The following is a 17,660-nucleotide window of genomic DNA, read 5'->3' as shown; positions in this document are numbered from 1 at the left end:
TTTTGTGCGTTCAATGAAAGTCAATGGGGTCCAATGTTGTTTGGTTCCCAAAACATGTGTTCGGGTGAACTGTCCATTTAGCATGTTCATTAGACAGGACGAGTTACATAAGAAGGCTATTGCAATCTATTTCACATACTTTAAATCCACTATTAAATGGATGTTTTGCTGAGTTGATTTTGCTGTTTTTCAATCGACTTCTTTCTAAAACTCTCTTGCACTTATTTAAATGCACACTTGTGTGTGTTTAGCTGTATTTTAGCTGTTAAAATGTCTCCGGACGTAAGCTGAATCTGACCAAACCTCCCTTTGGTGATGTTCTCAAATATATAAATAATTCATAAATAAAATAAAGGATGTTTTTGATTGATTCAGATCAGGTTTATCGCATTTTACATCTGAGAACCGCGGTACGTTGACATCATCAGATGCTAGTTTACTTTCTTCTTTAAGTGTTATTGTAGTATTTGTCCCTTTGGATTTACCACCAATACTTTTCACACACAAAAACGTCTTTTCACTAGTAATTGTCTGCCGCAGATGCAAGAAATGCAGAGAATGTGATTCTGTTTGTTATTTAGAGTTGAGGAGCTGTTAGAAATACACCAGGTGTCGCGCAAAAATGCTAACTATGCATCGTCAGCAGTGGTTCACTTTCATGAGTTATGAATTGCATATATAGTTATGAGCACCAAAGAATTTTAAAGGACGTTTCTTGTATGTCACTTTTCACAGCACACATTGTTTCAAAGCAGCTTTACCGAAAATCATGATGTTAATGTTTATAATATCTTAATATCTTCATGCCTTATAGTCGCATTTAGCAGATTAGAGCTGGGCGATAATCACATTTTGCAACAATATAAACAATCAAGTAGTCAACTTGTGATTATATTATCGCCCAGCTCTAATATGCTATTGTAAAATTGCTGGGAGCGATCCACGTAAACAAACACAACGAAAGGCAGAAACAAACGCACATGTAAAGCCTGGAACACACCAAGCTGACGGTCGGCCGTCGGGCAGTTTTTGTGCGTTCGGCCGACTAAGTTTCCTCAGTGTGTTCCTCACCGTCGGCTGAAATTGGTCCTCGTTGGCTTTTTTTTTTGGCTGCAGCCGGCAGCGTTGATTACCCTTTTTGAATGACGAATATAGACGAATATATCTGCAGAAATAGACAGTTGTCTCATTTACACGCAGGCGCAGAACGCGCATTCTAGCTGACAGTCGGCAGTAGCTCTCTCGGTGTGTTCAAGTGCAGCTTTTTACCCCAACGCAAGGCGACAACACAGTCTGCTTTCATCAGCGCTAGTTCGTCGGCGTCGGCTTGGTGTGTTCCAGGCTTAACACCCATCAAGGACAACATCAAACAATGAACATGGGGTTTAAATACACAAGATAACAAGGGTTGAAACAAGGAACGGGTGAGAGCGATTAGTAGCTATGGAGATAAATGAGGGTAAATGATGCGTCTGAAATCACATACTTCCCTACTATATAGTAGGTGAAAAACAGTATGTCTGAGTTCACAGTACTTACAGAAAAGTACCTGGATGATCTACTACTTCCGGTGAGACTCTGAAGTGTACATATGATGGAAACTTTACTATCCCATAAGGCCACGGGAGAGGATTTATGAATGACAGTGAAGCGACGCTGGTAGGTCACATGATAATGACAACATGGAGAATGTAGTACTTCCGTATTACATTCATACTATTTTTAACGGTCATGGAGTAATTACTTATTCAAATTAAGTATCTACTCGAGAATGTGTGATTTTGGACACAGGAACCATGTGAACAGGAACTGCTAATCAAAATAAGAGTCCTAAGACACAAAACAGGGAAACACAAAATGGGAATCATTCATAACAGCTATATAGTATATCACCTTACGCAAGTATACTGTATGAATGTGGATAAAGTTGGATATAATATATACCCAACTTTATATATAGAACTGTACGATAGGCCTAATACAGTTTACATTTTTGCAATGATATAAACAATAAAGCAGCCAAGATTTGCTACAGTATATATAGGCTACAAGAAAGAAATTCTGGTGTACATCTGGAGGAAAAACAGATTTGAATAATTTTTTTGTGATTAGCTGTATGTAAAACCAATGGAGGTTTATGGTGTGTCGTCATGTAGATAAAGGTGTGTAAATGTAAGAATTTAAAGTCCCCCTGTGGTGAAAATCCAGCTTTTAATGTTGTTTATGTGTGTATGTGGTGTTTTTAATGTGCTTTAAGACAAACCATGTGTAAGTTCATAAGTCGACACCATTGCTGAGTATTTCCTCCTTAAAACTGCAGTGAACCAAAGACAGTCTCAAACACACGCTTTGAACTCACTGGTGTTTCTGACGTCACAAACTACCTTGTAACCAATCAGATCAACGTGTGATCGTCAACCAGTGGATCTCTGAGCTGAGTGAGTGAGTGGAGGCGGGGCTCATTTGCATATGCATAGAACCACACATACTAAATGAGGCAAGGGTGTCGAGTTACATTCAAGATATTTTAAGGTGTTAAGAAAGAAAAAATCATGTAATCAAAAATATGTAATTTTGGTGATCAAAGATAAGTTTTAAGGGATAAAATGATTGACTACAGGGGGACTTAAAGCATTTATGTAGCTGCAAGTGCAGAGCAACACTAAAGTCATGGTTTTGATTCCCAGGGAAGGAATGAACTGATGAAATTTGTAACTTCAATCACTTTGGGTGAAAGCGTCTGACAAATGCATAGCCTAAATGCAAACGTGTGTTACTTTGATGAAAATGTCAGATTGGTGGAACGCAGATCTGTCCTGTTGATTTATTGGTGTTCTGTCACATGGCCGTAGGTCTTCCCTTGTGCGTGTGTGTGTGTGTGTGTGTGTGTGTGTGTGTGAGATCCTGCCCCAGGCCTTCAGTAGTAACAGTCCAAGCGTTCTCCTCCAGAGCGCAGAGACAGCCGCAGTGATCTCGAGTCGAGACTGGTGTGTGCTGCTGGTTTACTGTGTGTGTGACCGAACGCTCCAGCCGATCAGGAACTTTCCCCCGCTGAGAACAAGAGGAAAACACGAGGGTGAGATCTGAATTTAAATCAGTGTTTTAGAGCTCAGCGGTGATGGTTTTGATGGAGGTGAAGCTGTTGAACTGGCTTGTTATGGGATGCTTATAAAGTAATTAATGAGAGCACTTACAGTTAAACACTTGACGGGATTGCGCTGATGTAGTTTTGAGTTCTTTTCCATTTGAAATGACCAGCGTTTTTCAAGTGCAGATTAAAGTTGACATATACTGGAGAATTGTGGCTATTGCATCGATTTCCTTTTAACTGCACAGAGGTTTTGGCAGGATTCAGAATTTAGTAAAAATAATATATATTGAAACAGGAGTTTTCTCTGCATTTCCCCCATTTTACAACAGCACACGTTGCTTTTTGTGAAGAACAAACCCAATTTCTGTTTTAATAATGTAGTCTTCTCCTCCATTACAGCTCTCAAATCTCATTCAAGCCCTGTTTGTTCAAATCAGCTACTGTACATGAAGATGTGTGTGATATGTTGGAGATCAGTGATATTAAATGTTGGTGGTTGTTTTAGATCTTCGGTGGTAGGAATAATTATCAGTCAACAAATTAAATGTGAATTCAATAAGACTCAAAATATATAATTTGTACTATTTTTATGTGACTGAGTAGCATGAAAACCCTTGTATCCTCTTGTTAGCTTTTGTTTGGCTTCTCGTTTTGTATTTGTCGGTGTAAAGCCCTATTCTGACGGGACTAGTGTAGCATGGAGAGGTGGGGTACAGTACAGTAATTATTACCAGAGCTTCTCTGTGATTTTAGTCCCGCTCGAATGTGCTTCTCAGTAATAATCACGGACAATGTCAGTAAATATTACGGCGACTTTTACCTTCAGTAAAAAGGTCTGGAAAAATAACCTCAGGTGATGCTAATCCCGTGCGAATAGACCCGCTGTAAATATGTATGCAAATATTCTGTCATTTCCTGTTTAAAAGTAGTTTTCCACGGTTTTTCGAGTATGGAGACGCTTGATAACGCATTCAGTCGCGCTCTAGACGCTGGAACGAGTCTGTGGTAAAACTCAAGTGTTTCACACACACCATTCAGATCAGAGAGAAGATCGACAGCACTTGTTAGAGGCACAAAACTTCTTTTAGCGTTAGATAAGTGCCTTTCACCAACACAATCCAATCTGAAGTTCATTAATACATCGTTCGACCGGACATAACTGTTTTATATATGTAAAGATAGGTTATATGTGTTTGCGCACGTAAGCAACGCAATACACACATGACGACGATCGAGTTACTCTCCCACTTCTTATTGAGATCTCTTATCCCGTGCCAATTGGTCATTAATATTACAGACGTCCTGTGGTAAAATTACACTCCATCTATCCTAGTTAAGTTAATCCCGTCCGAATAGGGCTTAAGAAAGAGAGTCGTATTGGTTTTTTGAGAGTTTTGATTGGTTAACCTCCATATTATATTAGCATCGTTTGTATAAACGTGTCCAGTGATGCTCATTTTAGTGGAAATATACGTTTCTAAGTTGAAGTTCACATGAAAATAATCAGATTTTGCTGAAGATGATGAGGGGGGAAAAAAGTCATACTGTAAATGATCAGAATCTTTGCAGTGTTGAAACTCTCTTTATCTTCCTCAGTATCTTCCTGTCACACACAGTGTTTCTTTTGTGTGTTCCCCCTCCAAACCTCTGAGCATGTGATCGCTGATGCTCACGGGCTGTTGTCGTCTTCGCTGTTAGTCAAGGGATCAGTTTCTTGGTATATTTGTGAGTGTGTCGGTGATTTAAAGCAACAGTTCATCCAAAAAATTATCATGTCGTTCGAAAGCCTGTATGACTGACTTTCTTTCTTCATAATAGATGTTTAGCAGAATGACAATGACAACATGGCGGATGTTGTACGTCTGAATTTCATTCGTACTACACTAGAGCTGCACTATTCTGGTTAAATTGAGAATCACGATTCTGAGAACATGATTCTCTCACGATTATAAACAAAATAACGTGGTATTTACTACAGGGTTCTGACAAAATGATAATTGCTTAATCTGAATACATGATCAAATCAAATGAGCGAATGATTCAATGACTCACTCAAACTCTTCACTTGTTTCATTACTGGATGAATCAGCATTTTTGAACGAATCTCTTGAATGAATGATTCAATGACAAACACATTTTTAGTCACTTGTCGCCACCTACTGGTGTAACGATGTGATTCGCCACCTACTGGTGTAACGATGTGATTCGCCACCTACTGGTGTAACGATGTGATTCGCCACCTACTGGTGTAACGATGTAATCGATGCAATCTTTATTTGAAGAGTCAAGTTACTCTATTGTGATCACTACCACAGACTACCATCAGTGTTTATATGTGAACTATAGTCTTTTACCGCAGTTCTTCTGTTGAATGTTTGTAACACAGAGATAATGATGCTTTCATGACGACTGCTCTCTCTGGATCAGAACGCAGATTTGATTGTTCAAAATTGTTTGTTTGATTGATTCGATTGTCTATTTTTGTGTCCATTACTCATCATCTTTTAGTGGAGGGGAAAACACACTTTCATATTTTTTATCCACTGAACATCTTATGTTCTCTGAGATCGTATGTACTAAAGTATATGAAAGTCTCTTGAATTAATGATTCAATGACAAATACATTTAAGTCACTTGACAATTTTGAAAGTTTTCACGCTAGTAAATGTCACAAATAATTACAAAGAAACAAGCAAGTTAAACATTGGCTTAAACATGGCGATTTATGTTGCTCTGATCCTCGTTCACTTTCAATGTATGAAAAGAGCAACCTTGAAAATTCAGCAGTTTCTGCCTTTATATTTTGGGGTGTACTGTGCCTTTAATCTTTGGTCCTGAGAGTCACTTGGACTATGCGAGTACATCCGTTAAAGATCTGTCAGTGTGGTTTATTTCATCACTGTTTCTTGTCTACTTCTCTTTAACAGTGTTTCACGCTTAATATTATTCACTTGTAAATGGTGCAATTATTGATGTTGGGAAATCGAGGTCATGTTTTCCCACAGGCCTTTTCCTCTCAATCCCTATTAGACTCTCTGACTCTGTTTGTCTTAAACTCAGTTTTTTTTTTTTTTATGTCGGTTCTAGATCATATTCTGTAAAGCGTTTACTGTTGCCGCAGCTTTTTAGTGTAACATTCCACACATTTAATGCCTGTAATGTGATTTATTTCAGAAGGAAATCATGTACAGGATGGGAAGTGATGAGGCATGATTCAGCCTCCGTTATGACATCATCACTTCCTCTGATCCAATCAGAGAGCGGTATTCCTGGCACCACATGACTATATCCCGTCTCTGTCCAGCCTTTGTTGAACAAAGGATTAGAAGTTTGGAAACATGTGCTTGCTTAAATATTACACTTCAGCAAGACTAATGTAGAGACCAGGGCCCGTATTCATAAAGATTCTAAGAATCCTCTCAGAAAACTCTTAATTTAGCTTAAAAACTTTTACGTAGGAGTCTTAGCTTAAGAGCAATTCGGGACCGATCTGAGAGCAACTCTGAGTAAGGAAAAGACAAAAACTTTCATCTTAGTGAGGAGGCGGGGTTGACCCCGTTGCTATGTATGACACAATCTTTTGAAGACTGTGATTGGTTGGTTGTCCAAGAAGAAGAAAAAAAAAAGTGATTTTAAGTATAGGGTCTATTCTAAGCCTTCACTTTGAAATTACATGCGTAATTTTTCCTATTTGACCGTTCTCACACACACACACTCACACACACATTATATATGTGTATATAAATCCTTTTTATTTTTATTTACCATGGTATGGTAATAATGTATCATGCATGCTGTTAATTTCCTATAAGGTATTTGCTTGGCTTAGAATGATAAAAATTGTTCCACTCTTTCCAATTATTTTCCACTGATTGCTGGCATGCTATTTAAGTGGTGGTTTGAATGTTGGTTTTAATGTATCAAACATGGAATTTTCCCAGCTGCCAAATATCGTAATGTAGTGATTACTTTCATTTCTGGCGCTATGGCATTTCTGTGCTGTGTCGGAGATGTTAGCGTGTCTCTAATAAGATCAGTCACAAACATAATCCCTGCACGATCTAATCTATAGCGTCTTATTAACTCACTGTTATTCATTGTCTGCAACACATTTCTTCTCCCTCTTCGTCTTTCTGCCATTTTCTCCTCTGCTAAAGAAACTCTTAAGCCTCTTAAAAGTCCTCGTCCGTGCTCCTAACAATTTTGACCTTAAGAGCTCTTTTAAGGGTTAAGATGCTTTCTGAATTACTTTTTTCTTTACTAGGATTTTTTCTTCAATTTTAAGAGTAAACGCCCACATTTCTAAGAATTTTCTTAGAATTGTGTCACTAGGAGCTACTCTTTGCATTAAGATTCATTATGAATACGGGCCCAGGATACCACAGAGACTTAGCAACACCCTAGCAACTGCATAGCGACACAAAATGTCTTTTGCATGGTCAAACAGAGCTCTAGTTTAATCAGTCGTCTTGTGCAATGTCCCCGTACGCTGCGGCTAATTGTCTAAATGTCACAGTTTGTCTGATCAAATGTCATGCATTAGACTTGCTTTAACCCTGTAAGGCCCGATGCATGAAATGCAGTCAAATCAAATATGCAATTTACTATCATATTTGAGCTTTTATTGGCTCATACAGGATGATATAGTGAGAATATGGAGGAAGAAAACAGCTCAGCTTTATTCACTGAGCAAAAATATGCAAGATGCTGATATTTATATGGACAAATCATGGTAAGATGAAATTCTGATGCTTGTAATGTAAATCAATGAGATCTTTATAACATGCATGTAAAGATCAGTCGTCACTATATCTACCAATAATATGATTTAGTAAGATGATATTTAAATGCTTAGTTTTATGATCACAGTTCTGTAGTTTTAAAACACATGATGCTATGAAATATAATGAAGATTGAGAGATAATCATATTTGATACTCATGATTTTTCTTAAAAAAATACATCTGGACAAGCAAGTAAATCTCAGTGTTCATCTTGAAATGCTACTACTAACAAAATAAAAGTGAATCTTGAGTTTACTTAATAAAATCACTTTACGAGCTGAACGTGGACGTTTGTGCAATTATACCAAAAGCCTTTTACTTGCTAAAAACTCTCAGTCCGGTGACAGAAGGCCTGAAGTAGAGCGTGTGCAACAGGCTTTAATCATGTTGATCATTTAGAGGCTTTAGTCAATATACATTATAGGCTTTATCGGGTTATTTTCCTGCACATCTGCCTAAACAACACATGTAATCAGTTAATGAACGAGAGACATTGTATCCTGAACAATACTAATGAAAGACGCCCCAATCTCGTTACGTTTGACTGGAACGGATCTGTGTAAAGTGTATGTTTTGTTTAAAGGTCAAAGGTCTCTCCCGCTCTTGAGTTAATCTGCTTTGACCCCTCATTAAGATGAAGCTCATTTTCCCATTAACCAGGTGTCTTTGACATAAAGCATTGATCTGTTATGTTTTTAACATTGTTAAACTTTTCTTTTCATAGATAAATCCTTTTAAAAACAGCGCAGATGTATCCGCGAATGTGTTCGGTGTGAAAGACCCCTAGACTGATGTGAGTTTGACCCAATGGAAGACGGGGAAACACTAGGAAAGGTCCAATGATGATAAATATACAGTAAAGATAAAGATATAGCTCTAAAAATCATTCTCAGTATTAAACGGTCACCCCCCTTGTTTAAGAATAGACGTGAAAATTCACTATCCGACACTTAAATGTTGTAATTAAATAATGCTTTGGAATATAGACCTTAGTTTGTTCTTGTTTTAAAGACAAAAATGAAAAAGTTCTGCAAGTTTCTGTTTCCATTAAAAATATAAAGCAAAAATGTCGCCAGTCGAAAAGATTGAGAAAAACTTTCTCTGAAATGTATTTTGTACTATTTCGATTTATTTATTCAAAAACAAGGCAAGGATAGGCTACAAAAGTATTTTAAGCAATGTAACGGTACATCCATATCATGGTATCACGTGGATGAATATGCATATGCAAATGATATGCAGATGAGGATCTGCATTGTAAAACTAGGCGTTGTAAGCTCATATATGGTTATTTCGGGGAGGAGACGCATGTGCGCACAATCTTCTGGGATTTATAAAGGGAATTCAGCGCAGGTTCTGGCGGATGCACGATTTTATAAGTCTCAATATTTTTGGCGTACGCCATTTTTGGCTTTCGGGCGCACGTACACTTTAAGTTAGGATCCTACGCAGTTTTATAAATTGTTCATTAAAGCTACACTGTGTGATATTTTCCCCCATCTAGCGGTGAAATTGTATATGACTACCCAGTGAATATTAGTTTCTGTTCCTTTCAATTTCGAGGGCGTTTTAACTCCTACGGTGGCCGTATTATTCCAAGATTAACATGGCTTCCAGTTCGAATTCGTCCAATTGCGCCTTTAAAACTATCACCTGTGATCCGTCGCAGCACAGATTTATGTTACAAGGTAAACAATACTTTTTCACCATTAACGCGAGGAAAAGTAACGCAAGTTATACTAGAGGTCGTTCTGGCGTTATGCACAACCATGCTATGGTTAGACAAGCAACTATAAAACTTCGAATTTACACAAATAGGCTGGATTACCTGCCGAGAAGAAAGCAGGCAACTTCGGCGTCCGTTTCAAAATCTTTGCTCCTCATGAGCTCTTTCCATCTGGGAAAAGTTACTCCAGTATTGACTTTGGTCTTGCTGATTTGCCTGTCGCGTTGACGTTTTAATTCTCTCTTTCGCTTCCTTGGCGCCTCTGCTACATGTCCTCGAAAATAGGCGTGATCCTCCATCAGCAATCTTTCAAATCTGCCGGCAGTCGCGAGTAATCTCCCCCTCGCATTCGTCTCTGTGTCACTGAGTGTAAAGCGCGAAAGGCGAAGCTTGAATTTACAGGTATGTCCCTCTTTGGCTAATGTAGTTTCAAGATGGAGGGGCAACATGGCGACCGGCATTCGAACCCCTCACCCGTATGTACTTTCAATGGCAGATTATAAATTTACGAGAATACTTTATTACTTGAAAGAAGTAATTATACATTAATGAGCACATATATTTTTGAAAGAACTAAGTGTTTTTTGCTAAGAATCAACAAAAAAAATTACACAGTGTAGCTTTAAAATCACTTGTTTTAAGTGTTTTTTGGACCCTTGGTAAATGTAGAAGTAGTTCTGGGGATTTGTCAGCCGCAGAGCTCATGGGAGCATGTTCAAAACCGGCTCAGACCGGCTCAGGGGGTCTCTGGCCCGGTTTGGTCCCCGTGTAACATCGACCTCTGAGGGCGTTTCACAGCGCAGGTAACCTTTCCACAGCTTAGCACTGATACAGATGTCGCACAGTGTGTGTGTGTGTGTGTGTTTTATAGGCTTCAGGAGGACAAGTCTTGTTGAATCTACGTCAGTCTGGTTCCACTGTGCATGTGTGTTTAATCTAATGAACTCATGTTCATTGTGTTCGTTAGGAATGAGGGAGCCTGAAGAGCACAGTGTGCCCGAGGTCACACCTAAATCACATTAGATTGACTCTTTTGTTCAAACTTTTGTCAATATGTCATTGTTCAGTCTTTTACCATCAGTGACGCATTCATTGATTAACCCTGTCAAGCCTGACATATGAAATAAGAGTCCGAAAAATATATATTTTATTTTTAATGGAACAGTTTATTGAACCTTTAGACAAAATGCAAATAAATATGTTCGCATGTGTTCTTGTTTAGAATCATATTTGAGCTTTTATGGCTCATATTTAGCGAGAACTCATACTTGAAGAGGAAAAACAGGCTCAAACCAAGCTAAAATATGCAAATGTGGTGCAGAAGCTGATATTTATATGGTCAAACAGATGAAATTCTGATGCTTGGGATGGAAATCAACCGTATGTAACAGATTACTTGCATAAAATGCATGTAAATATCAATATCTGCCAATAATATGATATTTAACGTTTCGTTTTATGATCAAAGCTCTGTAGTTTTAAAACATATAATGCAATGCAATACAATGAGGATTGAGAGATGAGCAAATAAACCTTCCTCAAAAGCCTCATGATCATATTTGATACTTGTGTGATTTTTCAAAAAAAATGGTGTATGAATAATCAAGTAGACCTCAGTTGCTATGGTGCGATTTCCCCTCCATGCAAACGCTCATGACCTTTCACTGAAATCAATATCAGATTCTGTCTTGTGTTGTAAATCCCTGAACAACAGACTTCAGTTTGTCCGTCAGCACTGTTTACCGTACGCACACAGGGTTGAGTCTGACCTCAGACTGTGTTCCTGACATCACCGCATATAAAAGTGGCTCGAGTGATCGGCTTGTGATTATTTACACTAATTAATGTTCACTTTGCAGTCTCAGCTTTAAGGCCCTTTGACACCGGACGCGTAACGAAAAAGCGTATAGTTCGCGTCAAAACCATTCCAGAGCTTCAACATTCCAACATTCCAGAGCTTCAACATTCCAAAACTTTCGCACCGACAGCTGAGAAAACATGGACACTTTATCATCATCATCCAGTGAAGACGAGCTTTTCATTTTCTTAAAGGGGTGGTTGAGTGTGATTTCATTTTTCTAACTTTAGTTAGTGTGTAATGTTGCTGTTTGAGCATAAACAACATCTGCAAAGTTACAACGCTCAAAGTTCAAAGCAAAGGGAGATATTTGCTTTTAAAGAAAAGGACTACAACAAACGGCTGGTTGGGACTACACGACATTCCTCTCGGGTTAGTGACATCACTAACCCTAGAATTTACATAAACCCCGCCCCCGGGAACACGCAGTCCATGTTGAGAAGAGGAAAAGTTGTTGTATAAGAGTACATTTGTGAGTCAGCTCAAACTTTAGCATCCATCTTTTCACATGCAATAGAAAGTCACTCTGTGTGCATCTCACAACAGTTCATATATGAGCAATTTATAGATTTATCATGACAGAATATCCTAATTGAAGATAGTTAACTCCACATCAGCTTCATAAATTCATCAACTAACCATTCAGAGACGTCCTGTTGCATTCTACATGTTGTCACTTCTTGAGTCTCTCCATCCTTATCTGACTCCGTTTAACATTAAAGGCAGAACAGTTTCTGTCATTTTAGTGTGTCTGCGTGAGGTAATAGCAGCTGCTAACAGACACGAGCTCTTGAAACCCCGCCCTCTGCAGCAGCTCATTTGCATTTAAAGGGCCAGGCACAAAATGGTGCGTTTTTGCAAACCCTCAAAAAGTGACAACTTTAACTTGCGATATAAAAATATCTGTGCGGTATTTTGCGCTAAAACTTCACACACACACTCTGGGGACATCATAGATATATTTTACATCTTGTGAAAAGGGCATTATACCACCCCTTTAAAAAGACAGAAAAGAAGGTTTTGGGTGCAGCCAATCTTACAGAACAGAGAGTCTGAAGGGGAGTATGCTAATGTCCACTCTTAGTTTCCTTTTCCTCTCTCCTTTATCTCACACAGGTGTCCCTGAGGTTTTTCCACAGGTTTTTTGCGTCTTCAACTAAACACAGTGCGTTTTGTAATGTCAATACACATTACATGTAACACACGAAGTAACAAGTTAAAATCATTCGACTAGAAACTGTAGATATCACACAAAGAATGTATAGTATACTAAAAGCACCCCTAAATAAGTAAACACGGTCTCTGTCTCTATCTTTGATGATAATAGTGTTAGCTTTCTATCCCAGATGTAGTTTAGCCTGCTAGCCTACACAACGACTAAAACTATCACACAACATATTCACAGTCGTGATAACCGAGTTGGTTGGCAATGCTACACCACACAATCGTTGTCCTTGTAGTCTGTGATTGGCTGAAGGCTTTTCTGTCGCCGCAAAAGTAAAAAAAAAAAAATCGACATCGAAGCGGAAAAAATACGTTGTTTTTCCGCCGCAGCACATTCGCGTTCGGTGTGGAAGCGCTCATTACACACACAGCTGATCAAAAAATAAAACCATCGCGCGAATTATTCGTGCGTCAAAATCGCGTCCAGTGTGAAAGGACTTTTAGACTGCATAAATATATGTAAACAGACAGTTTACTGTTTCCCGAAGTGTACATCCATCTCAGATAGAGCTGCACGATTCTGAATAAATTGAGAATCAAGATTTATTTTGTTTAAAATTGAGTTTTTTATACATATTTAAAAAATGCTGCATTAATTGAAATTAATTATTAAAAAAAAACGGTTTGAGTGAATGATTCAATGACTCACTCATAAAGACTTCACTAGCTTCATTACTGGATGATTCAGTGTTTTTGAATGAATCTCTTAATAGTCTGTGGTAGTGATCAAAATAGAGTAACTTGACTCTTCAAATAAAGATTGTATCGATTACATCTTTACACCAGTAGGTGGCGAATTACATCGTTACACCAGTAGGTGGCGACAAGTGACTAAAAATGTGTTTGTCATTGAATCATTTGATAGAGAGCCTAAGTCCCTCCCCTTCCGGTGGACCACCATGGGACCTTATTTCGGAAAAATATTGTATGGTAGTCAATGGCGAGAGTCAACTTATCTTTTTATTCCGTCTGAACTGTGCCCTGAATTACACACATGATGTTTGTCAATTTAAAAGATAATTATGAAAGTCAAGAAAGTCGCAGTTTGTCATAAAACAGAAGAGTAACATTTAGTTTTATGTGAAAATCGCTCCATGAACTACATCTCTCGTCTCGCACTGTGTACGTATGTGAGCAGTCTGGTACAAAACACTCAGGCATGACGGCATAACGTTACGATTATAACGTAAGACTATAGAAAAAATGACAGACGTTAGCTTCAGTAAAGTTAGCTTCATTCATTGAGAGAAAAGTTATGACGTCACATGTGCGCCTTTTGGGTTTGTAGTCTTTGTAATTATGTATTTTCATAGTCTTATACCTCAACAGTTTTACATCAAACTGCGACTTTCTTGACTTTAAAATGTATCTTTTAAATTGACAAACATCATATGTGTAATTCAGGGCACAATTCAAACGAGATAAAAATATTTGTTGTCTCTCGCCATTGACTACCATACAATATTTTTCCGAAATAAGGTCCCATGGTGGTCAACCGGAAGGGGAGGGACTTAGGCTCTCTATTGAATGATTCAATGACAAACACATTTTTAGTCACTTGTCGCCACCTACTGGTGTAACGATGTAATCGACGCAATCTTTATTTGAAGAGTCAAGTTACTCTATTGTGATCACGATACCACAGACTACCATCAGTGTTTATTTGTGAACTATAATCTTTTACCGCAGTTCTTCTGTTGAATGTTTGTAACACAGAGATAATGATGCTTTCATGACGACTGCTCTCTCTGGATCAGAACGCAGATTTGATTGTTCAAAATTGTTTGATTGATTGTCTATTTTTGCATCCATTACTCATCATCTTTTAGTGGAGGGAAAACATACAAAACACACTTTCATATTTTTTATGCACTGAACATCTTATGTTCTCTCAGATCTTATGTACTAGAAAGTATATGCACTGGATTTTTTGTGAATCAGGATTAAACGCAGACAAGAAATGGCATGTTTTATTTACACTGTAAAAAATAAATCAGAAAAGCTGGAAAAACACCTGCATAATATAATTACGGAAAATTCCGTTAAATTAATACAGTACATTTTTGCTCTATTTTTACAGATTTTGTTTGGTTTTAGTGTATAGGAGACAGTGAAGTGAGAAAGATTTGATAATGATGATGTAATCACAGATGTGTGTGCGAGACTGCCGATCACATGAGGAAGTGTTTCAGGGTCATGTGCACAGATGAATGAAGCTCTTTTCATCTCTCTCTCTCATGAACTAGTGAATCTGAGCATTGAGCGTTCGCTCCAGGCTGTGATGTGTTTACTGTAGCGTCTCACACACACACCGCTGTTTTTCACACGTATAAATGAGATTATATGAGCGCTGTAGAAACGGCCCCGGGGCCCACTGGACCCTGAGAGAGACTCACCACTGAGATATTGTTCAATCTGTCTCTTTCTTGTTTTTTGATGCGTGTCATTTGGTGTTTTAATAGTGAGCAGTAATTCTTAGAGAGTAAATGTCGCTCTCTGGTGGAAACCTTATTTACACATTTCCTCGTTATTATTATTTCTACCATAAATCATTACTATTGGTCCTCCTTAACGTCTGTCTTTGGGTTTTGCAGATATTTAACCAATGAAAAGTATTAAAAAGAGCTTGTGACCAAACCTCGTAACGCCATTGGCTCCTCAAACTGTCTGTCAAACCTCATAGCTCCGCCCACCTCTGTCAATGATGTGCCGCACTCAATGCAATGGTAGTGTTTTCTTTACTCAAGAAACACTATATATATATAAAAAGTAATGTTTTTGTATTTGAAGAGCAGAGAAGAGCTTCTTAGTCTAGCATTTGACGTCGATTTATTGTCTTAAATAGCAAAACATGTATGTTTGACATTCACTGGTCAGTAACCTCATACATTTTTGAGCTTCATTTTGGTCAAATGTTAATAATATGATGACACATGCAACATATATGTATGCATGTATGTATGTATGTGTGTGTGTGTGTGTGTGTGTTTGTGTGTGTGTGTGTATATGTATATAAATCCACAATATCAACTATGATAATGCGATTATTAATTATTTTTTTAAATACAGTGGGGGTTTTTTGTTTCTTTTTTTCCCCCTTTTTTTCTGAAAAGTCGCAGTTTTGGACATACGAGGTTCCGACCGACAGAGACGATATATATCGTGATCAGTCATTACTCCAGTCAGTGTAAAAATAAAATAAATTAATTTATGATGTTACAACACATTTCTATTTCATGTAAATGCTGTTCTTTGGAACTTTCTATTCATCAAAAAAATCTGTGTGTGTGTGTGAGAGAGAGTGTGAGTGAAAAAGCACATTTGAGCTTTACAGTTTCTATTTTAAGATTAACAACATGCTTATAGGTGCTATAATTTTGTATATGTAATCTATATATGAAGAGTTCATATGCAAAAGCCTCTAAGTGCCATCTGAAATTTTATTCTAGAATGATCATTTTTATCAAGCTCGTATATTTAAATTCAACAATTTCACTTAAATGGCAATGAAGATTACCTATGAATTGTCATTTAAGTGAAACTACTGAACTTAAATATACAAGCTTGATAAAAATGATCATTCTATAAGAAAATTTCTGATGGCACTTAGAGACTTTTGCATATGAACTCTTCATATATATGTAATGTTTTTATAATTGCTTTTTTTTTTATCAGGTATTGAATGTTATTTTTTAGTTCATTAAATACGGAGTTTCAAAGTTTGTCTCTTATTTATCTCTGTCTTTCTGAAGTCAGTTTCGGTGTGTTATTGCATTGATTTAGTGTGGTTGGCTTGTAATTGTCCTGGTGTTTGTCTGTATGTTTGTTGCACTGATTGATATGAGATATTGAGTGTGTGTGTGTTTGCTGTAACATGTGTGTGTGTGTTTGGCAGGTTCAGCTCCAGCAGCACTATGACCGATGGAGATTACGACTATCTGATCAAACTCCTGGCTCTGGGAGACTCCGGAGTGGGCAAGACCACCTTCCTCTACCGCTACACCGACAACAAGTTCAACCCCAAATTCATCACCACCGTGGGCATCGATTTCAGGGAAAAGAGAGTGGTTAGTGTCCGAGCCGCTCGTGTGTGTCTTTAGGGTTTCACGACTCGTGAGTTATGAGCTGTGATCTGTCCTGTGAGTCCGACCCTCCATCCTTGTGTAATTGGCTCGTGTGTGTGTGTGTGTGTGTGTGTGTGTGTGTGAGAGAGAGGGTGATAAAGTTTATTGATGCGGATCATAAAGTGTGAAGAACCGTACACAATGGACTTCACACACACTCCAGCGGTATTAAAAGAGCAGATCTCTGAGCCTGCGGGAGCCGTGAGTTCAGGCTGTTCTCTGAGATGCTGACGTGTGTCTTATGAACGGTTACTTTTACAAGAGATCTGTGAAGACTACAGCTCTCTCTCTCAGTGTCTCTCTCTCTCTCTCTCTCTCTCTCTCAGTGTCTCTCTCTCAGTGTCTCTCTCTCTCTCTCTCTCTCTCTCTCTCTCTCTATCTCTCTCTGTTTTTGACTATTAAAGGGTTAGTTCACCCAAAAATGAAAATTCGTGACGTGCAACACAGACGCGCTGCGCAAAAACACTACGTGAACCAACTAGAGGCCCAGAGAGAAGGAAATGAATAGTGGAATAAAGTCGTTATTTTTGTTTGTTTTTGCGCACAAAAAGTATTCTCGTCGCTTTATAAACTTAAGATTGAGCCACTGTAGTCACTTGGACTATATTAACAATCTCTTTAATAACTTTTCTGGGCCAGCAAGTTTCAGTCCCTTAGAAGCCTATGGAGGAGTGATCAGCTCTCAGATTTAATCAAAAATATCTTAATTTGTGAATTTTGTTCCGAAGATGAACGAATGTCTTACGGGGTTGGAACAACATGAGGGTGAGTCATTACTGACAGAATTTTCATTTTTGGGTGAACTAACCCTTTAAAAGACTGAAGGGAGAGGTTTTCTTTCATTCATTTACATT

General features: G+C 38.1%; 1 protein-coding gene and 1 long non-coding RNA gene across 5 annotated transcripts in view; both read left to right on the top strand.

Annotated features, from left to right (window-relative positions):
- The window catches only part of LOC309478241, a 100,661-nt gene that overhangs the window by 37,777 nt on the left and 45,224 nt on the right, over nucleotides 1–17,660 (top strand). The window lies entirely within an intron of this gene.
- rab27b (RAB27B, member RAS oncogene family) overlaps nucleotides 1–17,660 on the top strand; it is a 53,817-nt gene that overhangs the window by 23,551 nt on the left and 12,606 nt on the right. For 3 of the 4 annotated variants that reach the window (XM_082141805.1, XM_082141802.1, XM_082141804.1), the window contains exon 2: nucleotides 16,578–16,749. In XM_082141805.1, coding sequence (XP_081997931.1) covers nucleotides 16,597–16,749 — 153 coding nt within the window. In that variant the 5' untranslated portion in view covers nucleotides 16,578–16,596. Of the gene's footprint in view, nucleotides 1–2,949; nucleotides 3,077–16,577; nucleotides 16,750–17,660 lie in introns of all 4 variants that reach the window. The other variant, XM_082141803.1, reaches the window with a different exon arrangement.

This window comes from Leuciscus leuciscus, assembly GCF_965113295.1.
Source record: "Leuciscus leuciscus genome assembly, chromosome: 16".
In the NCBI taxonomy this organism is placed as follows: domain Eukaryota; kingdom Metazoa; phylum Chordata; class Actinopteri; order Cypriniformes; family Leuciscidae; genus Leuciscus; species Leuciscus leuciscus.
Note: the sequence above shows the minus strand (reverse complement) of the source record. Positions and strands in the feature narration are given on the sequence as shown.